Source organism: Neoarius graeffei, chromosome 15 (genome assembly GCF_027579695.1).
Source record: "Neoarius graeffei isolate fNeoGra1 chromosome 15, fNeoGra1.pri, whole genome shotgun sequence".
Lineage (NCBI taxonomy): Eukaryota > Metazoa > Chordata > Actinopteri > Siluriformes > Ariidae > Neoarius > Neoarius graeffei.
The window spans coordinates 77,186,850-77,213,556 of record NC_083583.1 but is presented as its reverse complement, the minus strand read 5'-3'; the positions used below and the strand labels follow the sequence as shown (position 1 = coordinate 77,213,556).

The window sequence follows — 26,707 nt, the reverse complement described above, 5'->3', positions numbered from 1 at the left end:
GTTTTATCGCACCGCTCCTGTGAAGGACGGCCCCATGAGGACAGTTGAGGGTTATACCTGTTAAAACTGTTAATATTATAGTCAGGCTGTCTGTTGTTGCCCAAATGAGGATGGGTTCCCTTTTGAGTCTGGTTCCTCTCGAGGTTTCTTCCTCATGTCGTCTGAGGGAGTTTTTCCTTGCCACCGTCGCCACAGGCTTCATCATTGGGGATAGATTAGGGATAAAATTAGCTCATGTTTTAGGTCGTTCAGATTCTGTAAAGCTGCTTTGCGACAATGTTTATTGTTAAAAGCGCAATACAAATAAACTTGATTTGATTTATCTACTTTTAGGACTTGTGTGAAAATCTGATGATGTTTTAGATCATTTATGCAGAAATATAGACAATTCTAAAGGGTTCGCAAACTTTCAAGCACCACTGTGTATGTATATATATATATATATATATATATATATATATATATATAAACAGTGTGTCATTTGGGGTGAGACAGACTTCCTTCACCTGTTAGCTACAAACATGTCTGTAGCTAATCGGCTACACCTGGGGTAAAGAGGAAATGTTGTTTGTATTTCATCTTCCTTAATATTAATAGAATAAATATCACTGCATTGAAAATGTTTCCTCTTTATCCTCTGTGCTGTGCATGAGACAATACATAATCAGTTCCTTAAAGCAGATATGCAGAGCCATGGCCTCACTTTCGTTTATAAATGCCTTGTTTGTTTAAATACGTTGAGAAAAATCTACAATTTCCACGGGCTGTACTTATTTTTTCACATGACACACACACACACACACACACACATACACATGCAAAGTGCATCTCAAAATATTGTTCATTTTTTCCATAATTTAATTCAAAAAGGTAACTTTCATATATTCTATATTTATTACATGTAAAGAGAAAATATTTCAAGCCTTTTTTTGTTTTAATTTTGATGATTATGGCTTATAGCGCATGAAAATCAGAAATCCAGAATCTCAAAATAGGAGAATTTCATTTTGAGTATGATTAAAACAGTATAAATACCGTGTATCTCTTGGTCTAGTTCAGTCCACGCAACCACAATCATGGGGAAGACTGCTCACTCGACAGTTGTCCTGAAGACGCTCATCGACGCCCTCCAAAAGGAGGATAAGCCACAGAAGGTCATTGCTGAAAAGCCTGGCTGGAAAAGGTGCACAAGCAACAGGGATGAGCGCAGCCTTGAGAGGACTGTTAAGAAAAGTCGATTCAAGAACTTGGGAGAACTTCACAAGGAGTGGACTGAGGCTGGTGTCAGTGCATCAAGAGCCACCACACACAGACGTCTTCAGGAAAAGGGACTACAACTGTTGCATTCCTAATATCAAGCAAGCCCCTCCTGAACCAGAGACAATGTCAGAAGCATCTTACCTGGGCTAAGGAGCAAAATAACTGGACTGTTGTTCAGTGGTCCAAAGTCCTCTTTTCAGTAAATTTTTTCATTTCATTTGGAAATCAAAGTCCTTGAGTCTGGATGAAGAGTGGAGAGGCTCAGAATCCAAGGTGGTTGAAGTCCAATGTGAAGTTTCTGCAGTCTGTGATAGTTTGGCATGCCATATCATCTGCTGGTGTTGGTCCAGTGTTTTATCAAATCCACTAAGCAACAGTCCAGTTCTTTCTCTCCTTAGCCCAGGTAAGATGCTTCTGACATTGTCTCTGGTTCAGGAGGGGCTTGATATTTGTTATTGTGTGGACTGAACTAGACAGAGATACACGGTATTTATACTGTTTTACCCAAACTCAAAATGAAATATTCTAATAATTTGAGATACTGGATTTCTGATTTTCATGAGCTATAAGCCATAATCAAAATTAAAACAATAAGAGGCTTGAAATATTTCACTTTACCTGTAATGAATATAGAATACATGAACATTAACACTTTTGAATTAAATTACAATAAAAAAAGAACTTTTTCACGATATTCGAGTACTTTGAGATAAACTTATATATATATATATATATATATATATATATATATATATATATATATTTATTGGGCGGCACGGTGGTGTAGTGGTTAGTGATGTCGCCTCACAGTAAGAAGGTCCTGGGTTCGAGCCCCAGGGCCGGCGAGGGCCCTTCTGTGTGGAGTTTGCATGTTCTCCCCGTGTCCGCGTGGGTTTCCTCCGGGTGCTCCGGTTTCCCCCGCAGTCCAAAGACATGCAGGTTAGGTTAACTGGTGACTCTAAATTGAGCGTAGGTGTGAATGTGAGTGTGAATGGTTGTCTGTGTCTATGTGTCAGCCCTGTGATGACCTGGCGACTTGTCCAGGGTGAACCCCGCCTTTCGCCCGTAGTCAGCTGGGATAGGCTCCAGCTTGCCTGCGACCCTGTAGAACAGGATAAAGCGGCTAGAGATAATGAGATGAGATTATATATATATATATATATATATATATATATATATATATACAGTGGTGCTTGAAAGTTTGTGAACCCTTTAGAATTTTCTATATTTCTACATAAATATGACCTAAAACATCATCAGATTTTCACACAAGTCCTAAAAGTAGATTAAGAGAACCCAGTTAAACAAATGAGACAAACATATTATACTTGGTCATTTATTTATTGAGGAAAATGATCCAATATTACATATCTGTGAGTGGCAAAAGTATGTGAACCTCTAGGATTAGCAGTTAATTTGAAGGTGAAATTAGAGTCAGGTGTTTTCAATCAATGGGATGACAATCAGGTGTGAGTGGGCACCCTGTTTTATTTAAAGAACAGGGATCTATCAAAGTCTGATCTTCACAACACATGTTTGTGGAAGTGTATCATGGCACGAACAAAGGAGATTTCTGAGGACCTCAGAAAAAGCATTGTTGATGCTCATCAGGCTGGAAAATGTTACAAAACCATCTCTGAAGAGTTTGGACTCCATCAATCCACAGTCAGACAGACTGTGTACAAATGGAGGAAATTCAAGACCCTCCCCAGGAGTGGTCGACCAACAAAGATCACTCCAAGAGCAAGGCGTGTAATAGTCAGCGAGCTCACAAAGGACCCCAGGGTGACTTCTAAGCAACTGAAGGCCTCTCTCACATTGGCTAATGTTAATGTTCATGAGTCCACCATCAGGAGAACACTGAACAACAATGGTATGCATGGCAGGGTTGCAAGGAGAAAGCCACTGCTCTCCAAAAAGAACATTGCTGCTCGTCTGCAGTTTGATAATGATCACGTGGACAAGCCAGAAGGCTATTGGAAAAATGTTTTGTGGACGGATGAGACCAAAATAGAACTTTTTGGTTTAAATGAGAAGCGTTATGTTTGGAGAAAGGAAAATACGACATTCCAGCATAAGAACCCTATCCCATCTGTGAAACACGTTGGTGGTAGTATCATGGTTTGGGCCTGTTTTGCTGCATCTGGGCCAGGACGGCTTGCCATCATTGATGAAACAATGAATTGTGAATTATACCAGCGAATTCTAAAGGAAAATGTCAGGACATCTGTCCATGAACTGAATCTCAAGAGAAGGTGGGTCATGCAGCAAGACAACGACCCTAAGCACACAAGTCGTTCTACCAAAGAATGGTTAAAGAAGAATAAAGTGAATGGTTTGGAATGGCCAAGTCAAAGTCCTGACCTTAATCCAATGGAAATGTTGTGGAAGGACCTGAAGCGAGCAGTTCATGTGAGGAAACCCACCAACATCCCAGAGTTGAAGCTGTTCTGTATGGAGGAACAGGCTAAAATTCCTCCAAGCCGGTGTGCAGGACTGATCAACAGTTACCGGAAATGTTTAGTTGCAGTTATTGCTGCACAAGGGGGTCACACCAGATACTGAAAGTATGTAATATTGGATAATTTTCCTCAATAAATAAATGACCAAGTATAATATTTTTGTCTCATTTGTTTAACTGGGTTCTCTTTATCTACTTTTAGGACTTGTGTGAAAATCTGATGATGTTTTAGGTCATATTTATGCAGAAATATAGACAATTCTAAAGGGTTCGCAAACTTTCAAGCACCACTGTATATATATATATATAAACAGTGTGTCATTTGGGGTGAGACAGACTTCCTTCACCTGTTAGCTACAAACATGTCTGTAGCTAATTGGCTACACCTGGGGTAAAGAGGAAATGTTGTTTGTATTTCATCTTCCTTAATATTAATAGAATAAATATCACTGCATTGAAAATGTTTCCTCTTTATCCTCTGTGCTGTGCATGAGACAATACATAATCAGTTCCTTAAAGCAGATATGCAGAGCCATGGCCTCACTTTCGTTTATAAATGCCTTGAGACCTCAAGAATGGCACAGGAACAGTTTTAAGCGTTAACAATAAATCTAATATAGTAATTTTTACAATTAAAGTGATTCATATAGGTAGCGGTCTGAGTGAATGACCTTGACATCCATAACTTCCCAGCAGGAAGTCTATCGGTCTCATCGCCATTTCCTCTATACTAAAACACAGAGCTGACTGCAACTCCGATCCTCCATTTTGAGCTAATTTATCGCCATGCCACATAGATGTGTTGCTGGCTGGTGCAGCAACACGACAGAAGGTGGGTTTACATTGCATTCATGGCCCAAGAATATTCAAACTGCAAAGATTTGGACGCATTTTGCGAGTTGTTCACGGGCACATTGGGCGCCAACGAAGTGGTCTCTCCTCTGCTCTGCACATTTTACTGAAGACTCGTACGAGACCTCTTATCTGTTGAGGAGAGTTGGCTATAAGCCTGTATTGAAAGAGAGTGCAGTACCAACAATTAAAGGAAAAGAAAACTACAAGAAAAGGAAAGTATTTATTTTATTTATTTTTCTAAAAGGCAAAGTTCAGTCGCACCAGTCCTCCCGGAGTGAGCCAAGGGTTGTTGCTAAAACCCGGGATGGAACAGGATGTGACCTCCCCACGGTTGTTGCTAAAACTGGTGACATCCCGTTCCGTCCCGGGTTTTAATAATTGCCTGAGCCGAGCAGTAATGGCGGAGTACTCCATATGGACAAAATGGAGAATAAGTGGAGCAGCCATCTTATTTCTTCACTGGATATTGCTGCCAACTCGCCCTTACATGGAAGAAGCAAATGAACGGAGAACTGAACGAACATGAAAGTCAGATTGTTTCAAAACAATTGGCCACAAGATCGGCTTTCAAGAAGCGAGAACACAGACGGGTAAGCTACGACTCTCATTTGGATAAAAAACATGTTGTTTACCTGCATTTAGATTAATACATGTAACTTGTATTGTGTGTTTAAGTTAGCGGTATAAGGTTATTTAATTTGCTTCAGAATGTGATTGTCTTAGCTCATGTGATTATTTAATTAGCCTTTTACATTTTATCAGTGAAAATGCATGCATGTACATGTATGCTGCATAAGTTATAACACCCATCCTGTTTTAATGAAAGTCAACCCACAATCAATGAAGTCAAATCAGTCTTAGTTGAGCAAGTCAGTAACGCTATTTCTTACTTTCACCAGAAATGTTTATTTATATGGTCTATAGCTGCAAAAGGCCTCAGCCTTACAACCGGTTACCGCAGTGCCGTCACGCACTCAGGGCTGGCTGGCTCAGCTCGAATGCCAACTTTGTGGTCGATTTTAACTCTCTAAAATATATATATTTTTAAATTCCCATTTATGTAGCATACAAGAGTCAAGGATGGAGATACAGTGGTACTTGAAAGTTTGTGAGTGGCAAAAGTATGTGAACCTTTGCTTTCATATCTGGTGTGACCCCCTTGTGCACCAATAACTGCAACTAAACGTTTGCGGTAACTGTTGATCAGTCCTGCACACCGGCTTGGAGGAATTTTAGCCCGTTCCTCCGTACAGAACAGCTTCAACTCTGGGATGTTGGTGGGTTTCCTCACATGAACTGCTCGCTTCAGGTCCTTCCACAACATTTCCATTGGATTAAGGTCAGGAGTTTGACTTGGCCATTCCAAAACATTCACTTTATTCTTCTTTAACCATTCTTTGGTAGAACGACTTGTGTGCTTAGGGTCGCTGTCTTGCTGCATGACCCACCTTCACTTGAGATTCAGTTCATGGACAGATGTCCTGACATTTTCCTTTAGAATTCACTGGTATAATTCACAATTCATTGTTCCATCAATGATGGCAAGCCGTCCTGGCCCAGATGCAGCAAAACAGGCCCAAACCATGATACTACCACCACCATGTTTCACAAATGGGATAAGGTTCTTATGCTGGAATGCAGTGTTTTCCTTTCTCCAAACATAGCGCTTCTCATTTAAACCAAAAAGTTCTACGTTGGTCTCATCCATCCACAAAACATTTTTCCAATAGCCTTCTGGCTTGTCCACGTGATCTTTAGCAAACTGCAGATGAGCAGCAATGTTCTTTTTGGAGAGCAGTGGCTTTCTCCTTGCAACCCTGCCATGCACACCATTGTTGTTCAGTGTTCTCCTGATGGTGGACTCATGAACATTAACATTAGCCAATGTGAGAGAGGCCTTCAGTTGCTTAGAAGTTACCCTGGGGTCCTTTGTGACCTTGCTGTTGCACGCCTTGCTCTTGGAGAGGTCTTTGTTGATCAACCACTCCTGTGGAGGGTAACAATGGTCTTGAATTTCCTCCATTTGTACACAATCTGTCTGACTGTGGATTGGTGGAGTCCAAACTCTTTAGAGATGGTTTTGTAACCTTCTCCAGCCTGATGAGCATCAATAACGCTTTTTCTGAGGTCCTCAGAAATCTCCTTTGTTTGCGCCATGATACATTTCCACAAACATTGTGAAGATCAGACTTTGATACTAGATCCCTGTTCTTTAAATAAAACAGGGTGCCCACTCACACCTGATTGTCATCCCACTGACTGAAAACACCTGACTCTAATTTCACCTTCAAATTAACTGCTAATCCTAGAGGTTCACATACTTTTGCCACTCACAGATCTGTAATATTGGATCCTTTTCCTCAATAAATAAATGACTATAATATTTTTCTCTCATTTATTTAACTGGGTTCTCTTTATCTACTTTTAGGACTTGTGTGAAAATCTGATGATGCTTTAGGTCATATTTATGCAGGAATATAGAAAATTCTAAAGGGTTCACAAACTTTCAAGCACCACTGTACTATCCACTCAGAAATTAATTTAAAAATAAAGGTTCTGCATATCTGCTTTAAATCAAACACTTAATTCCCTTTATTGAATTCAAACAAATGTGTGTTGGGCCCACAAATCAAATCAAATCAAAATCATTACTTCATTACATCATATAGTCCTGTAGCAAGGTTTGGCTAATCAGATACTAACTTTTGTAGAAACTGTGAAATGTTGAGAACAATTACAGTAATGCTTTTATGGCTGAGGACTGCAGTTGACTTGCTAACTTTAGGACTGCAGTTGTCCTGAACAGTTTTGCACTCAAGTTTCCATCAATGAAGAGTTTATAACATCAACGAAACTGTCTTCATGTTAAAACTGTTAATATTATAGTCAGGCTGTCTGTTGTTGCCCAAATGAGGATGGGTTCCCTTTTGAGTCTGGTTCCTCTCGAGGTTTCTTCCTCATGTCGTCTGAGGGAGTTTTTCCTTGCCACCGTCGCCACAGGCTTGCTCATTGGGGATAGATTAGAGATAAAATTAGCTCATGTTTTAAGTCGTTCAAATTCTGTAAAGCTGCTTTGTGACAATGTTTATTGTTAAACGCGCTGTACAAATAAACTTGACTTGAATGAGAACATTGAGTCCGACTGATCCTTTGTCTGCTGCACTGGTAGTGTTGATTAGTGTGATTATACCATACAACCTCTCCACACATGTACAAAACAAGAGTGTAAACCTCCGACATGCTAAAACAGTACTAAATCCCAACACTGTGAAGGACCAAGTGAAGTCCAGCATTGGTCGTGCCAGCGTGCACCAGAATTAATCAATTTATCCAGCACTGTATTTTTTTTGTTTAATTAAAAAAAAAAAAAAAAAGAGCAAAAGATTCATTCATTAAAATAAATTGAGTTCAGAGAAGCTGTGCATTACTTTTCGGAATCATAACTTCTTGTAAAGGGAAAACAAAAAGATTTAATTACAACTACCGTTTTGGAATAAACACATATTTTAACACCTGTAATGGAAAAAAAAATTATATATAGTATATATAAATAATTGCACAGCTTCTCTAAACTTCAGTACATTTTTTTTTCCACCCAAACCATCACTTTGTTACATTTCTCCTAAAATGCAGTGCAGTCACATTTTGGTCACGTAAATCATAGGAACATTATTAGGAGGAATAAAGTGCTCGAAAAATGTAATATTCTTGAACTTGAACCAGAGTAAATCATTTCTACAATAATCCCAAGTAAAATGGCTCAACTGATAAAAGTATAAATATATTAAAGTAACAATTCAGCCCCCAAAAACAAACATACACAATCGAGCAGATGTTTGCTAAAATCAGTTGATCATACAAAACATGCTTAGTGTCTAAAGTCAGATTTTTCCTTTTTTGCATCAGAGCTATGAGGCTCATGATAACAATGCTAATGCTAACAAGAGTCTCTACACGTCAGAATCATCACACAGTGATTGAACTCGATGACGGATGCTCCTTCGGTCCGGTTCTATGGACAGTGCTGGTCTGAGGGAGTGTGTGATTGAGGTATGCAGTGTGTTCAATGCTGAAGTGGTGGCTGGACGTTTTAAAGACTTGTTAGCTACATTAGCCTTGTAGTCATTTTCAGATGCGAAGCATGTTTGTCAGTTTGGCTAAATTTCATTGTTAGCAATGACAAATTACAGAAGAAGGTGGAGTTAAAAAGTTAATAAAGAAAAAAAATTTTTGATTGGATATCCACATTATAGGGTAGTCACACTAGAAGCAGAATGAGCCGGAATGCCGTCAGAATGAAAATTCTTCGTATATTCCGGGATATTCGAAGTGCATTCTAAAAATTCTGACTGCATTCCAAACATCCAGGCCCATTCTTGTGGTCGGCCCGAATGTTTTGCTCATGCTCAAAACATTCGAGGTGCATTCGAAGAAGAGAAATATTGAACAGCATTCGAAGTGTATTCTAACTGCATTCTAAACATTCTTACGCCATTCCAACAGCATTCGAAACATTCTGATCACATTCGAGGGAAAAATCGAAATGGCAAGCCACTTCAAATCCTGACAGAATGCCCTGAATGTGCCTCGAATGAGCCGGAATGCCGTCGGAATGAAAATTCTTCGTATATTCCGGGATATTCGAAGTACATTCTAAGTATTCGAGCTGCATTCTCTTTGAATTCTTAGATGTTCAAAACATATCCGGAGGCTATTCCGGGAGCGTTCTGACTGCATTTGAGGTGAATTTGTCCAGCATTCGAGGCACCTTCCGACCAGACTTCGGGTGGTATTCAGGCAGCAATTGAACCGCACTCGTACAGCATTCGAAGTGCATTCTTAACATTCTTACTGAATTCTAACAGCATTCTAGGTGTTCCTACTGTGTTCCAACTACATTTGAAAGCTAATACACCTGCAATGTGCAAGAATCATTCAAGGCGGGTTCGAAGCGCATTCTAAGTATTCGAACGGCATTCTTACAAAGCTGTAAGAATGTTGGTCAGTTTGAAATTCCCGCCCGAATGTGGCACGAATTTTGAAAAATTTTTCATTCCGGCTGATTCTGCTTGATTCCTGCTAATTCCGAATAAGGCTACATTCACACTGCAGGCTGAAGTGACTCAAATCCGATTTTTTCGCCCATATGTGACCTGTATCCGATCTTTTATTGACAATATGAACGACACAGATCCGATTTTTTCAAATCCGACCCAGGCCGTTTGGATATGTGGTCCTAATTCCGATTCCTATCCGCTCTTTTCATATGCGACTTCAGTCTGAACCGCCAGGTCGCATTCATCCGACTTACACGCCATCAACAAGCCACAAACGTCACTATTCTGCGCTGAAGTAGGCGGCGGGTCTCTCAAAAAAAAGTTACAACAACATGGCGCATAATCACGGGCGCAGATAGAGGGTGGGACGGGTGGGATTCGTCCCACCCAGATTTAAATTCACCTCGTTCGGTCCCCCCCCACTTATAGGGAGGAAAAAACGTCTATGCTGTCTTTCTTTGCATAAGGCAAACCTCACGGAAAAATCAAAAGACTAATTACCATTCGGTTTATTGAGGTGCACAGCAGTGTATACATAGTTGCAACAACTCACATAAAACAAAACAAAGACTGATATTCGGTTGGTTGAGCTGCGCAGACTGCACAGGTTGTGAGCTCGAGCTTGGTTGCTATGGTAACCCACAACAAGTTTGACAGGCATATCGGGGTTGGGGTTGGTTTGCTGGCAGCTTTGTCCCCCCCAGTTTTTTGTCCCCCCCCAGTTCAAAAAACGTATCTGCGCCCCTGCGCATGACATCAATGCGAGGGACGCTTCGGGCTGTGAAGGTTCTGAATCTTCTCAATGGAAGGACGCAGAGGTTAGGGAGCTGATTTCCATTTGGGGGGATGCAGCTATTCAAGCTAGATTGGATGGGTCATACCGCAACCGGGCGGTTTTACTTCCGTAAACACTGGCCATGCTCACTGCGTGTGACGTCATCGTATCCTGCAATGCGCATGCGGAACACTTTTAGGTCGCTTTTCGTTCATACTGAGGATCACATACAAGTCGCATATATTTGTTAATGTGAACGACCTCACAAAAAAATCGGATTTCACAAAAAAATCGGAATTGAGCATTAAGCCTTGCAGTGTGAACGTAGCGCAAGTGTGACGGGGCCTTAAACTTGAACTAATAAACCAGTAATACTTGTGTAGTGTTAGTGGATGTTACTCCAATTTCCTACAGCTATAGGAGGAGGCTTCATGCTTCAAGCTGAATAACCTGATAAGCTCATTAAGAGATCGAGCTGTTCATGCTTTTGTGCGGCGTTTTACAGGTTTCACGCCAAGGTGCCTGTGGAAGTTTTGCAGCTGGGCAGCAACTCCTTCATAACCTGTAAGTCAATCACAGTTGTCCTCGCTGTGTCACTGGTTGTTGATGTCTCTGTAGATGGCGTTGGTGGTCGTCTGGCCGAAGATGAACATGCCGACTGTGACCATGAAGATTCCATAAAGCACCAGAGCGTGCCAGCTACAGACAAATTTCATTTGTGAATGAATGAAGTGTGCCAATACTTATTCTTGAGTGAACACAGAGCGTACAAACTTTGATCAGACTCATTTACCTGACTGATCTGGCATCGTGCTCTGAGAGCTTGGCCTCAATCAAACACAAACCTACAGAAAAGAGTGCACACACACACGGGTTCAAAAAAGCAGTAAACAGAGACATACAGGTTATAAAACAACGAATATTAAGTGTTCTTGGCCTACTTGATTGTTTCTATTCGTTTCTTTTCTGTAAATTCTTGCAACACTGCTCTCTAGTGGACACACAATTAAGAAGCCTTCTCTATGCGAGTGTCAGAACACAGCACCCCGACACACTCAGAGATACATGCTCACAGACATAAATCATTCCTTAGAGGACTATAAGTCGACCCTTCCCTCATGTATCACACAATCGAACCCCCTCTGCCACTTCAGCAGTCATCATCTATAAACATAAAAATACACATCTTCCATCCATCCATTATCTGTAACCACTTATCCTGTTCTACAGGGTCGCAGGCAAGCTGGAGCCTATCCCAGCTGACTACGGGCGAAAGGCGGGGTTCACCCTGGACAAGTCGCCAGGTCATCACAGGGCTGACACATAGACACAGACAACCATTCACACTCACATTCACACCTACGCTCAATTTAGAGTCACCAGTTAACCTAACCTGCATGTCTTTGAACTGTGGGGGAAACCGGAGCACCCGGAGGAAACCCACGCGGACACGGGGAGAACATGCAAACTCCGCACAGAAAGACTCCCGTTGGCCGCTGGGCTCGAACCCAGAACCTTCTTGCTGTAAGGCGACAGTGATGACCACTACACCACCGTATTATTCCTTAGGATCGTGATATGAAAAGGGATAGCTGTTTGTGGTCCGTTTGCTCGCAGCATAAGGTGACAAAACCATTGTTCTTGTCCTACAGCCTGTGCAAAGCCAAGGGCGGCACGTTAAAAAAACAAAATCGCATCCCCTAGAACATCACACTGGACAACAAGGTGTGTGAGAGAACGTGTTATGGCATGGTCAGCCACTAAAGCCAGTAATGAACTCCAGATTTTCATTTCCTTCTCATCCTCTTGAACAATAGCCTCTGTGTTAGTCCATCCTTGCATGGCCATTTCCCATCCTCGTCTGCTAATGCAATCAGAAATTGCTTGTTTTTCCACAGCCGTCATGGGTCACTCCAAATGTGTATCAGGAGGATATACTGGCTGGCTGTCCTTTGGCTAATTTGCACACTTCAATGAGGGCTTTCAGTTCTGCCTGTTGAGCCGATGCTTTCAGATGTAAACTCTGGATGCCATCGCTTCATGTGCCGCTGTCATGACGCTCAGCCTGCGTCACATCAGTTATTCACCAGTCCTGATGGCGTAGATCATTTCAGGAATGTGGAGCAGTGTTTCCTAGCTGTCTTTGCTCTTCTGGCATTTGAACCATCTCAATGTAGCTGTGTTCTTCGTCAGTTTTAAAGGCTCTGGCAGTAATATGGCTGGGTTGGCTCACCATTTCAGTGATGTTGCACTGTTCCAGTACTACTATCCAGTGACTCTAAATGGCAGCTGCAAATTGGGACACTTGATTCATTGTAAACGGGGTTGAAAAAGCATGCAGGGATTCAATGAATGAATTTCTGGTCCAGGCCTAGACTTGAAGCGGAATCCTGAGCCAAGCAGGGGGCTTGAATTGCCCTGATACGTGGCCTCCACCACTGTGACCCTTCATCAAATTTCTCTCAATCGAACGCCGCAGGTCTACTGAGGAATTGGCCATAGAGCCAGTTATGTAGCTGTTGAAGGTGAAATATCTGCTCGTGTCCAGCATGCCTTGGACTGAGGTTTCTGAAAGCGTCCGTCTGGGTGTCCTTCAGCTGAACTTTGCTGATAGAGTCCCTTTTGCTCAATGTTGGTGTACGAGTCTATCCAGGCCTGGGTGAAATTTGGAAAGACAAAAAAAAAAAAAAAAAAAAAAAATTGTAGTTCATTAAGGAACAGAACTGTTATGGGAGGTTTCACCTCATGGACCGTTCTTGTTCTCTCAACAGTGCGCTGTGGGGCGGCACGGTGGTGTAGTGGTTAGCACTGTCTCCTCACAGCAAGAAGGTTCTGGGTTTGAGCCCAACTGCAGACGGGGGCCTTTCTGTGTGGAGTTTGCATGTTCTCCCCGTGTCTGTGTGGGTTTCCTCTGGTGCTCCGGTTTCCCCCACAGTTCAAAGACATGGTTCTGTTAACACGGCCTTGTGCTGAAGTGCCCTTGAGCAAGGGTACCTAACCCCCAACTGCTCCCTGGGTGCTGTAGCATAGCTGTCTACTGCTCCGAGTATGTGTGTGTGCTCAGTGCTCACTTGATTGTGTTCACTGCTTCAGATGAGTTAAATGCAGAGGAGGAATTTCACTGTGTGCTTGAGTGTACGTGTGACGATGACTTCTGTAGTTTCCCTTCAGATGTGTTCAGAGTGAAATAGATAGATACTTCCTTCTGAAACAGATTTGCTTTGTCAAGCCTTGTGATCTTTTCTCTGCACGGAACTCCAGGATAGCCAGCACATCCTTCTCATATGCTGTTCTTCCATCTCGGAAGCTACCATAACATCATGTACGTAGTTTATGAGGACAGATAACATTTCTGCTGCCTTTCCGAGATGGTGGCAGCATGCCATGTGGTAGACTGTGGGGATGGCAATCTGGTCCACGTGTATTAGCTTCATCCACAGTGAATGTAAGATACCACTGAACTTCTTTAGCTAGTGGCGAAAGCCACAAACTGCCCAGCATGTTGGTCAAGTAAACCATATGTTCTGGCTTGAGAAAGCTGGAAATGATTGAAACGTCCACCACCAATAGGGTTTCTTAGCCCACGTGTTGTGACTCAATAGCCGGCTGTTAATGTCCATGTAAAATTGGGAAAAGTGTTCTGTGGACTGTGCATCTTCACCGGAATTCCTCTCTCTTCCAATAGGCATACTTTTGGGAGAATTCCTTCAATGGAGGTTTTGCTGATGGGATTAGCAAGACTCACACCAAGCCGTGTCAACGTAACTGGATCAACGTTCAGATTTCAACAATAATCTTTGTCTTGAGACCAGAATGGAGGTTATTCCACTTAAGATTTCCACTCGAGTATCACAGCTTCCAGATGACTTTGCTTTGTTTGAATACCAGTGTGCTTTTGAAGCTTCAGTAAGACTTTGAAGCCTCACTGTGGTTCTGCCACATTACCCACTTTGTATAATGGAGGTGTTGTGGAAGTCGGCCCAAACGACAGAATCACGCAATCCCTCCGATTTCTCCAAGGTGAATGTTGTCTCCTGCTGCTCCATGTGTACCACAGAGTTCAACATGAAGGCAAATCACTGTGGCATGGCATCCATTTTCTTGGATACATCATCTGCATCTTCATTATTTTTCTGCTTGTTTTTAATTCTTCATCTTTTGGCACACATTCACTCAGTGACTTAACTTTCTAACAGGAATTATCACATTCTGCTTTTCTTTCCCGATTACTTGATCCGAAATGTGAATGCTTCGAAGTTGGCCAAGATTATTCCAGACATTTAATCCCTGCATTCAACTTGCGGCACGGTGGTGTAGTGGTTAGCACGGTCGCCTCACAGCAAGAAGGTTCCAGGTTCGAACCCAGCAGCCGGCGAGGGCCTTTCTGTGTGGAGTTTGCACGTTCTCCCTGTGTCTGCGTGGGTTTCCTCTGGGTGCTCTGGTTTCCCCCAAAGACATGCAGTTAGGTTGATGTGGGGCGGCCTTGGGCTGAGGTGCCCTTGAGCAAAGTACCTGACCCCTGACTGCTCCCCGGGCGCTGTGTGTGGCTGCCCACTGCTCTGGATGTGTGTGTGTGTGTGTGTGTGTGTGTTTTCACTGCTTCAGATGGGTTAAATGCAGAGGATGATTTTCACTGTGCTTGAAGTGTGCATGTGACAAAGGTTTTTTTTCTTCTTCTTTTGATCTCGTCTATGTCTGAAGGAGTGTGTTGGTCAGTGCTGTTGTACCAGCCTCTTTTCCTGGGTTTAAAAGCAAACCACAGGAAGCATTAACTGTCTCTTCGCTGCTCCTTGCCTGAGCATGGGGCAGCGTGATTCCTGTCCCAATAGGACTCTATTCATGCTTGCTGCAGTTCCCATTTTGGACCACTAGGAGTCAGAATAACTCGGGTGTTAAAAGAGGAAGTAAGAACACTGCAATGCAGCAAATCAGTGGAACATGTGCTTAGTGCCAGATAACATTTATTTTTTTAAATCACTGGTCACTCAAAAGAGAAGCATTTCAATGGAATTCAAAATGTATGGAGTTGTAGACGTGACGTTTGGGCTTTGAGTTTACAAATGATAGATGTAATAATTACCAATATACTATAATATATACACATCCTACAAATTAAAATGCATGTGTTAAATACACATGTACAGAAGTTATTAAAATATACTTAAAAAAAAAAAAAGACATTAGGACATACCTGGGAAGACAAAGATGAAGCAGGCTGCAAGGCCGCCAATGAGTGAGATAACACGCCCAATATCGGGAATGGTGAGAGCGAGGACTAGCGTGAGACAGAACCAGACAAGTGTGTACAGCACACGCCGTCTTCGCTCTCTCACCACATCTGTGTCCACGTCTGTCCCATTAAAACGCAGCCACAAACCCTCTAACACGGCTCTGAGAAACACACACGCGCAACAAGTTCAAAGGAGAGTGCATTAGTACCATTATACACACACAAAGGTACCTATAGTACCATGAAGATCCATCCATCCACCCATGAAAGTGTCCATGGTTCTCTTCCTCTTCTGTCATTATCTTTCTTTATTTATCCATCCACCATTCCCTCGTTCTGTCCCTCCATCATTGTCATTCTCTGCCTCTATCCATTAGTCAATCATTCTCACCCTTTATCCATCATTTTCTCCCTCTATTAAGCTGTCCATTTGCTTTTCTGTCCCTGAACCTTTTTATATATTTATCTTATAGATACAGTATCTGTCCTTTACTATTCCTCTGTATTGTCTGTTTGCTCGCTCCACCCGTGTCCAAAATCACTCATTACTCACTATCTAGTGGACTATATACGGAGTTCGCCATTTTGTAGTGTTGTCCGAATGTATAGTGAGAATTATTACACCCTATATAGCGGACTCATAGTATCCCACAATGCACTGTGAAAAATAGTGTACAACTGATGTTCACTAACCAAGCAATATACTAGTGCATCTCAAAAAATTAGAATACCATGAAAAAGTTCCTTTTTTTTTCATAATTTAATTCAAAAAGGTAAACTTTCATATATTCTCTATTCATTACATGTAAAGTGAAATATTTAAAGCCTTTTTTGTTTTAATTTTGATGATTATGGCTTATAGCTCATGAAAATCAGAAATCCAGTATCTCAAATTATTAGAATATTCCCTAAGATCAATCAAAAAAAGGATTTACAATACAGAAATGTCCAACTTCTGAAAAGTATATTCATTTATACACTCAATACTTGGTCGGGGCTCCTTTACCATGAATTACTGTGTCAATGCGGTGTGGCATGGAGGTGATCAGTCTGTGGCACTGCTGAGGTGTTATTGAAGCCCAGGTTGCTTTGATAGTGGCCTTCAGCGTATCTGTATTTTTGGGTCGGGTGTTTCTCATCTTCCTCTTGACAATACCCCATAGATTCTCTATGGGGTTCAGGTCAGGCAAGTTGGCTGGCCAATCAAACACAGTAATATCATGGTCATCAAACCATTTGGTAGTAGTTTTGGCACTGTGGGTAGGTGCTAAGTCCTGCTGGAAAAGGAAATCAGCATCTCCAAAAAGCTCGTCAGCAGATGGAAGCATGAAGTGCTCTAAAATCTCCTGGTAGATGGCTGTGTTGACTTTGGACTTGATAAAATACAGTGGACCAACACCAGCAGATGACATGGCACCCCAAATCATCACAGACTGTGGAAACTTCACACTGGGCTTCAAACACCTTGGATTCTGTGCCTCTCCACTCTTCCTCCAGACTCTAGAACCGTGATTTCCAAATTAAATGCAAAATGTACTTTCATCTGAAAAGAGGACTTTGGACCACTGAGCAACAGTCCATTTCTTTCTCTCCTTAGCCCAGATAAGGCACTTCTGACATTGTCTCTGGCTCAGGAGTAGCTTGATATTAGGAATGTGAAAGTTGTATCCCCTTTCTTGAAGCTGTCTGTTCGTGATGGGTCTTGATACACTGACACCAGCCTCAGTCCACTCCTTGTGAAGCTCTCCCAAGTTCTTGAATCAACTTTTCCTGACAATCCTCTCAAGACTGCGGCCATCCCTGTTGCTTGTGCACCTTTTCCAGCCACCCTTTTCAGCAATGACCTTTTGTGGCTTACCCTCCTTGTGGAGGGCATCAGTGATCATCTTCTGGACAACAGTTAAGTCAGCAGTCTTCCCCATGATTGTGGTTGTGTGTACTGAACTAGACCGAGAGATACACTGTGTTCATACTGTTTTACTCAAACTCGAAATGAAATATTCTAACATTTTGAGATGGTTTTTTTATGTTTTTGTACTGTATGCCATACTGATTAAAATTAAAATAGAAAAATGCTTGAAACATTTTAGTTTATGTGTAATGAGTCTATAATATATAACATTTTCACTTTCTTAAATAACTGATGGGAAATATTGAACTTTTTCACAATATTCTAATCTTTTGAGATGCACTAGTATTCCATCATGCATTGCGGTCGCACTGAAAGGGGGGAAAAAAAAAAGTGTGTTGAGGTGAATGGAAGGAGGAAGAAACACGTTATAAACAGACATTCAAGTACAATTAAAAATAAGAGAATTAAAAAAAAAAAGCTAAAATAGAACAAGACATAAAATACAAGAATAAAAGTTACAGTGCAGAATGAGGAATTAATCAAAAGCCTCAAACGTGATTTAATAAAAGGCAGCGGCAAAGAAGAAAGGATTCATCCCTGATTTAAAAGAACTGAAAGCTGCAGGTACTGTGTATTGATTAATGTGGGAAATACACTCAGTATAATATGGATTTATCACAGAAACACACACACTTTGAAAACCCACCAGCCGACTGATCTGGCACGTTTTAATTGTGTGACAGTAATGGTGTAAATAACGGCATGGCAGAGTAGTGTCCGAAAGTGTTTTTTCATTTGACCAATGAGCTCACTGTATTAGTCCTCTACAGGGAGTGCAGAATTATTAGGCAAATGAGTATGTTGACCACATTACCCTCTCTATGCATGTTGGCCTACTCCAAGCTGCATAGGCTTGAAAGCCTCCTACCAATTAAGCATACCAGGTGATGTGCATCTCTATAATGAAAAGGGGTGTGGTCTAATGACATCAACACCCTATATCAGGTGTGCAAAATTATTAGGCAACTTCCTTTCCTTTGGCAAAATGGGTCAGAAGAGGGATTTGACGGACTCAGAAAAGTCAAAAATAGTGACATATATTGCAAAGGGATGGAGCACTCTTAAAATTGCCCAGCTTTTGAAGCGTGACCATCGAACAATCAAGCGCTTCATTCAAAATAGTCAACAGGGTCGCAAGAAGCACGTTGAAAAAAAAGGCGCAAACTAACTGCCCGTGAACTGAGGAAAGTCAAGCGTGAAGCTGCCAAGATGCCACTCACCACCAGTTTTGCCATATTTCAGAGCTGCAACATCACTGGAGTGTCAAAAAGCACAAGGTGTGCAATACTCAGGGACACGGCCAAGGTAACAAAGGCTGAAAAACGACCACCACTGAACAAGACACACAAGATGAAACGTCAAGACTGGGCCAAGAAGTATCACAAGACTGATTTTTCTAAGGTCTTATGGACAGATGAAATGAGAGTGAGTCTTGATGGGCCAGATGGATGGGCTCGTGGCTGGATCAGCAAAGGGCAGAGAGCTCCAGTCCGACTCCGACGCCAGCAAGGTGGAGGTGGGGTACTGGTATGGGCTGGTATCATCAAAGATGAGCTTGTGGGACCTTTTCGGGTTGAGGATGGCGTCAAGCTCAACTCCCAGTCCTATTGTCAGTTTTTGGAAGACACCTTCTTCAAGCAGTGGTACAGGAAGAAGTCAGCATCCTTCAAGAAAAACATGATTTTCATGCAGGACAATGCTCCATCACACGCATCCAAGTACTCCACAGCATGGCTGGCCAGAAAGGGTCTAAAGGAAGAAAGATTAATGATGTGGCCTCCTTGTTCACCTGATCTGAACCCCATAGAAAACCTGTGGTCCCTCATCAAATGTGAGATCTACAAGGAGGGGAAACAGTACACATCTCTGAACAGTGTCTGGGAGGCTGTGGTTGCTGCTGCACGCAATGTTGATCGCAAACAGATCAAAACACTGACCGAATCCATGGATGGCAGGCTTTTGAGTGTCCTTGTAAAGAAAGGCGGCTATATTAGTCACTGATTTGTTTTTTTTGTTTGTTTTTGAATGCCAGCAATGTATATTAGTGAATGTTGAATTATTATATTGGTTTCCCTGGTGAAAATAAATGAGTGAAATGGGTATATGTTTGTTTTTTGTTAAGTTGCCTAATAATTATGCACAGTTATAGTCACCTGCACACACACACATCCTCCTAAGATAGCTAAAACTAAGAAAGCCCTACTCTAACTTCCAAAAATACTCAGCTTTGATATTTATGAGTCTTTTGGGTTCATCAAGAACATAGTTGTTTTTCAATAATAAAACTAATCCTCAAAAATACAACTTGCCTAATAATTCTGCACTCCCTGTATATAGTAATTCCCTAGACAGTGAGTAGGGAGTAGTGAATGAGTGAATGATTTCGGACACAGCCCATCTGTTCAGTCCTGTCCATTACCTCCCACAGAAGTGCAGTATGGGATATGATGTGACCACACTGATGATGATGAAGGCTCTGGCAATGGCCACGGCGATATCTGTGGACGGATATGACATCAGCACGTCCTGACTCACCATAGAGCCGAACGACATGAAACCACACACACCTGCAGAGAGAGAGAAAGACAGAAAGCTACCTGATCTTGATTTGACTCCAGAACAATCCTGGCCCGATGTGATGTGATCACAGACTGGTACACACACGCTTGAACAGGTTTCAAAGGTATTCTAACACACACCTGTTCCTGTGTAGACAAACAGGCAGATGATCATGCTGAACGTTACCACGACCCCCCAGGAACGAAGTGTCGCATTCCTCATACTGGTAAACACTGGAACACTGCTCACATGACACTGAGAGAGAGAGACAGAGATTGATTTTAGTTATATTTCACACACTCAGCTCTACTATACACTGTGTACTTGAGGTTTTTTTTGTCTTTTTTTTTTTAGGGTCACAATATAACAAGCTGAACATTTTTCACATCTTGGAAACATCAGATTGATTATGCTGTGGTACCATCTGACACTGACCCACACCAGAATGTCATCCACAGGCACAAAAACAAGCAACCTGAAACTCCAGATGAAATTCTGTGCTATAGACATACATTTTGTGCTACAATACAAGTTTACCCTGAAGGACACACACACACACACACACACACACACACACACCTGGAATCCAAAGCAGATAGTCGGCATGGCATTGAACACAGCAGTCCAGGATGCAGGTCTGGGGGGGGGGAAAGTGCACAAACATGTCATAACCCCTGAACAGCTGGAACAGCTGAGAACTGCAGGACATGAAGCACAAACCTGGAAGGAATGATTCCAGGTGAAATTTCTTGGTTAGGCCAGAAGTATTTGATGATGATTATGGCGGTCACGTACCAGGTGCCAATCACGCTAAATGTGCTGAAGGTCACACAAGGTCAAAACAACATTAGGGGACAACAGGCGACCCTACAGACAATCAACACATTCAATTATAAAGGAATCACAATGAACTTAAACTGCGCGGTCCCTGTGATTACAGCACAGACAGACAGAGTGTACCTGGCATATTTCTGGAAGCCGATCTCTTTGGGGATGGACAGAGGGAGGATGATGAGCACAGAGGTGACTGTGATGGTGAATTTGCGGTCTGTGTACCAGTGAGAGCCTTCAGCACTGTCCGACTCATGAGCCATCACGTTTATCACTAAACACACATCCAAGAGAAAAACCATGCAGCAATCTCCCGGTGTGACCCACACACACACAGCAACAGTAAAAGCATATCATCAGTCGTGGGCCCTAATGCACGTGACTCACGCTTGTCCAGCTGGTCTCCGATAATGATGAGGAAAGCTATGCACGTGCCAAAGGTGTAGATGGCGATGGCGAGCTCACATATGACACCCAGAACCTTCCCACACACTGCACGCACCACTTCCTGATACGTGCTCTCATTGCTCACCTAAAGACATGAATGAGAAGCATTGAGAAGTCAAGTTTATTTGTATAGCGCTTTTATTGTCGCAAAGCAGCTTTACAGAATTTGAACGACTTAAAACATGAGCTAATTTTACCCCTAATCTATCCCCAATGAGCAAGCCTGCGAAAAACTCCCTCAGACGACATGAGGAAGAAACCTCGAGAGGAACCAGACTCAAAAGGGAACCCATCCTCATTTGGGCAACAACAGACAGCATGACTATAACATTAACAGTTTTAACATGAAGTCAGTTTCGTTGATGTTATAAACTCTTCATTGATGGAAACTTGAGTGCAAAACTGTTCAGGACAACTGCAGTCCTAAAGTTAGCAAGTCAACTGCAGTCCTCAGCCATAAAAGCATTACTGTAAGAGTCCAGAGCGTCCTCCAGGTGTGACTTTCAACTGTCCTCGTCATGGGGCCGTCCTTCACAGGAGCGATGCGATAAAACTCCGACCAGACACAGGGCACCAGGATGGTTCAAGCAGGTCCGAGGGGCAGAAGAGGCCAGCATCTCAATCCTGTACTCAGTCAAGACTTCAGTACAGGTGACTGATTTGTTCAGCGTCTGAATGATAATCTAACGTAGTGACGTGAAACACCACGAGGAACCAAATCATCGGCCTTATTTACAGCCGTAAACAAATCATTAACGCTTCAGGTGTCCGGGAAACGGCTTGAGAATCGATTCCGTGTGTTGACGGATTTCCTTTTGGATTTTTTTTTTTAAACATTTCCTTCTTCTGCTAAATGTCTCCTCTAGGACTGAGTGAATGATTATTCCCTGTTTCTCTTGAATGTGTTGGATTCATTCATTTTAACACGCCCAAAGTTGTTGATATGCTTGAAGGTGACCCCTGCCTGCCTCCTAGATCTCCTCCTTCACCAGGGACACAAACACTACGTTCACACTGCAGGCTGAAGTGACTCAAATCCGATCTTTTCGCCCATATGTGACCTGTATCCGATCTTTTATTGACAATATGAACGACACAGAACCGATTTTTTCAAATCCGACCCAGGCCGTTTGGATATGTGGTCCTAATTCCGATTCCTATCCGATCTTTTCATATGCGACTTCAGTCTGAACCGCTAGGTCGCATTCATCCGACTTACACGTCATCAACAAGCCACAAACGTCACTATTCTGTGCTGAAGTAGGCGGCGGGTCTCTCAAAAAAATTACAACGACATGGCTTTGATGTTCCTTTGAACGGAGGTTGCAGTCACTACCCCGCAGAACGCCTGAGCCAAAACCCTTGCCCTCTTCCTTCTCAACCTCCTCCTTAACATCAGGCTATTGTGCATGTTCTGGCTCCGTCGCAACAACAACTGCATCATCGCCAGGTACTCCATGCTGGCTACTGTCATACACAGGAAACTTTAGGTTACTTCCGTAAACACTGGCCATGCTCACTGCGTGTGACGTCGTCGTATCCTGCAATGCGCATGCGGAACACTTTTAGGTCGCTTTTCGTTCATACTGAGGATCACATACAAGTCGCATATATTTGTTAATGTGAACGACCTCACAAAAAAATCGGAATTGAGCATTAAGCCTTGCAGTGTGAACGTAGTGAAAGTTTCACTGAATCCTCAAGGTGCCTCATTTCGACACACAGACGCTGCTTTATAAAGACGGAATTATAAAGAATCCCTGTGGTCTAGAATCTGCTTAAAGAAACACACAGGGTACCCGAGTTCTCACCTCACTTAGATGAAGTGTGCGTGTTGGTGCAGCTGCTCACCTGAGAACAATAAGCAAGGATCACCAAACCAGTGATGATGAAGCTCAGAAAACACTGCAGTAAAAAAAAAAAAAAAAAATTCTCATAAAACTCAATTCTTACAACTGTCACTCATTGGAGGAGGCGTGGCCTTCTCTTCTCCATCTGTGTGTGTGTGTCTCACCATCTGCAGCACGACTCCAGCCACCACTCCTCCAGCCATGTAGAATGCAGCAGGAAAATTGAGAAGGCCCGCCCCCAGCGCGGCGTTTACCACAATAAACACAGCACCGTATGGCGAGGTCCGGCCCCGGGTTGGCTTCGACTGAGCATGCGGGGGCACAATGAGTGGCGCGCTCTCATCATCACCTTCCCTGTATCCGTAATCACTTGGCTCGGAGTTTATGGCCATGTCTCTCTCTCACACGCAGGGTCTGGGGTCACGGCTCCAAACGTCACAAACGGTCAGCAGGCAGTGGTGTTAAACAATGCCATGCAGGTCTTCCTTCAAATGGATGGCGCACACACACACACACACACACACCTGAATGAAGAAGCAGTCACAGTCTCCAGTGTTGGATAGGAATCCGGTCCTGTGAAAGATAACAAGAACATGATGAGCAAAAAGTAAGAATAATAATAAGGACTTTATGAATTTCTATGAGTTTAGTTTAACTGTAATAAATTCATTCTGTAATAACGTACACTGTATGTTATAAATATGTTCCAGACATACACTGTGTTCCAAATTATTATGCAACAAGTGTTTAAGAGTGGTAAGGTAAGATATGTTTTGTTTGTCAGTTAAACTCATGAATGGTAATGTGTATCAGGGCTCTGTATATCACTGAAACCAATTGAAGACACCTGTGCTAATTAGTTTGGCAGGTGAGTCCAATTAAAGGGGAAACTACTAAAGAAGGTTGTCCCACATTATTAAGCAGGCTACCATTTTCAACCAAAATGGGCAAGAAAAAGGACCTGTCGGCTGCTGAAAAGCAACAAATAGTTGAATGTTTGGGTCAAGGCATGGCAACAATCAAAATTGCCAAGAGACTTCATCGCGATCATCGCACTATCAAGAAGTACGTGGCTGATTCAGAGCACACATGTGTGCGCTGATAATGGAAAATCCAGGACTCTTTCCTACAGGCAAATACGTTGGATCAAAAGAGCAGCTGTAAAAATGCCCTGTCATAGCAGCAGACAAGTTTTTGAAGCTGCTGGTGCCTCCAACGTGCCCCGAACAACAAGATGCAGGGTCCTCCAGGAGTTTGCAGCGGTGCGTAAACCATCGTTTCGACCTCCGCTATCCACTGGACACAAGCAGAAACGGCTCCAGCGGGCCAGGCAATACATGAAGACTGACTTCAAAACTGTTCTGTTCACCGATGAATGTCGTGCAACCCTCGATGGTCCAGATGGATGGAGTGGTGGATGGTTGGTTGACGGCCACCCCATGCAAACAAGGCTACGGCGCCAACAAGGAGGTGGTGGAGTGATGTTTTGGGCTGGAATCATGGGCAGAGAGATTGTCGGCCCTTTTAGGATCCCTGACGGTGTGAAGATGACATCCATAACATATGTGGAGTTCCTCAAAGAACACTTCCTGCCATGGTTCAAAAGGAAGAATCGTGCTTTTCGAAACAAGATCATTTTCATGCATGACAATGCACCATGTCATGCTGCAAAGAATACATCTGCATCTCTGGCTGCAATGGGCATCAAAGGAGACAAACTTATGGTGTGGCCCCCATCCTCCCCTGACCTCAACCCTATTGAGAACCTTTGGAGCATCATCAAGAGAAGTGTTTATGATGGTGGGAGGCAGTTCACATCTCAACAACAGCTCTGGGAGGCTATTCTGTCCTCATGCAAGGCAGTTCCAGCAGATACTATCCAAAAACTGACCAATTCAATGGATGGAAGACTTGAGAAGGTCCTTTTCAACAAGGGGTCCTATGTTCAGATGTGACTTCACTTGTGATAATGTTTTGATTTAAATAGTGTTTGATTTCAGTTAGTCATGACCTGCTAATGTTTCTAATTTCACACATGACCATTTTTTGTTCTTTATGACAATAAAATGTTTGGAAACTCAATTGTGCGTAATAATTTGGAACATGCATTTTGGGTGCATTTGTGTTTTTTATTTCTTAAAAATTTACTGTTATTATTGGGAGGTTCGTTCAAAAACATTTGAATTGTACTCTAATGGTTGATGACTGGAAAATCATGATGACTGCCATTAATATAGATAATTTAGGAAAATCTGAGAAAATATGATTTGCATAATAATTTGGAACACAGTGTATGTGGGGTGAGAAAAAGCATCCCCGTGTTACCAAACCTCAATCACTGGTTTGATCCCATGACTTTCTTTTCCCCTCTTCAGCTCCACATCAGCGTGAAATAAAAGCCGCTGTTCTCATCATAAAGATAAAGGAAGTGAAAGATGCAACGACACTCGATGTTCACGGGGCTCTGCATTGTTCTCCTCTCGTCTCGTCTGACTGCTCATTTCATGAAAGAAAAAGACTGGATAAAAGAAGAAGAAAAAGCTTCTCTGTCGCAAGAACAGAAAACGATGGTGGACTTTAAAATCGCTGCTCCAGCTGTTTGTCCCCCTGTCCACATCAACGTGTTCTTCAGTGATGAGATAACAGACCACAAGAAACAGCAACGTCTGGACTAAAGTTTCCTGAACACAAATTAATCACAGCTGGAGCAAATTCTCTCAGTTTTTACACACGCGTCCCTCACACCCGCTCTGATATTCTGGGCAGTGCTGGTATTTGAGAGAAAGAGTTTGGAAGGTTGTGAGTTTAAAACCCAGGATGAATTCTTTACGTCTCAGTTGTACATCTGTTTGAATGAAGATCAGGAGACACGTGAACGAGTCTGTGTGAGAGTCCCACACACCTCGAAAATGATCTGAACGAGACAAGAGTATGATGTTAAAGGGGCGGGGCACGCGTCCCAGAAGCCTCTGTGCCAAGTCATGAGTCACCATTTTAAGTCATCAATCAGAAACTGTAATGTGAATTAGTTACAGTTTAAATTATTTCGACCGATCTGTTCCGTTTTTGTATGGTTATTCTGCTGTAATGGATCAGAACTGACCTCGTTGTCTCGTGGGCTGCCACGAGGTTAAGAAACATCAGCGATATTCTGTTCAAAACTCCTACATACGGCATGTAGATGAAAAAAAGCTTGAGATCTGTAACAGTGAATTCACAGGATTCTGGGAAGGTGATCTGGACTCTTTCAGTATGAAGTCGGATAATCAATCCTACACAGGAGCTTCTCTTAATCGTCACACAAACACTACATGGTCAAAACTATGTGGACACCTGACCATGACATCCCAATCCGTCCTTCCCCAAACGTCTCGCTCTAGAGAACAGTATCGGTTCGTACAGAGGTTAGTCTCAGTTTGCTGTTTAGTAAGCTCCACTCTTCTGGGAAGGCTCTCCACCAGATTTTGTGG

General features: G+C 42.6%; 1 protein-coding gene across 4 annotated transcripts in view; it reads right to left on the bottom strand.

Annotated features, from left to right (window-relative positions):
- Positions 1 to 7,171: 7,171 nt before the first annotated feature.
- The window catches only part of slc38a7 (solute carrier family 38 member 7), a 22,321-nt gene continuing 2,785 nt past the window's right edge, over positions 7,172 to 26,707 (bottom strand). The window contains exons 1-12 of one of the 4 annotated variants that reach the window (XM_060941874.1): positions 25,568 to 25,896; positions 23,402 to 23,810; positions 23,239 to 23,292; positions 21,328 to 21,472; positions 21,070 to 21,214; positions 20,830 to 20,928; positions 20,689 to 20,746; positions 20,250 to 20,364; positions 19,970 to 20,117; positions 15,600 to 15,799; positions 11,202 to 11,253; positions 7,172 to 11,107 (exon numbers count right to left, since the gene is read on the bottom strand). In XM_060941874.1, coding sequence (XP_060797857.1) covers positions 11,002 to 11,107; positions 11,202 to 11,253; positions 15,600 to 15,799; positions 19,970 to 20,117; positions 20,250 to 20,364; positions 20,689 to 20,746; positions 20,830 to 20,928; positions 21,070 to 21,214; positions 21,328 to 21,472; positions 23,239 to 23,292; positions 23,402 to 23,629 — 1,350 coding nt within the window. In that variant the 5' untranslated portion in view covers positions 23,630 to 23,810; positions 25,568 to 25,896 and the 3' untranslated portion in view covers positions 7,172 to 11,001. Of the gene's footprint in view, positions 11,108 to 11,201; positions 11,254 to 11,282; positions 11,400 to 13,331; positions 15,277 to 15,599; positions 15,800 to 19,969; positions 20,118 to 20,249; positions 20,365 to 20,688; positions 20,747 to 20,829; positions 20,929 to 21,069; positions 21,215 to 21,327; positions 21,473 to 23,238; positions 23,293 to 23,401; positions 23,811 to 25,567; positions 25,897 to 26,707 lie in introns of those variants that run through there. The other 3 variants (XM_060941873.1, XM_060941875.1, XM_060941876.1) reach the window with 3 other exon arrangements.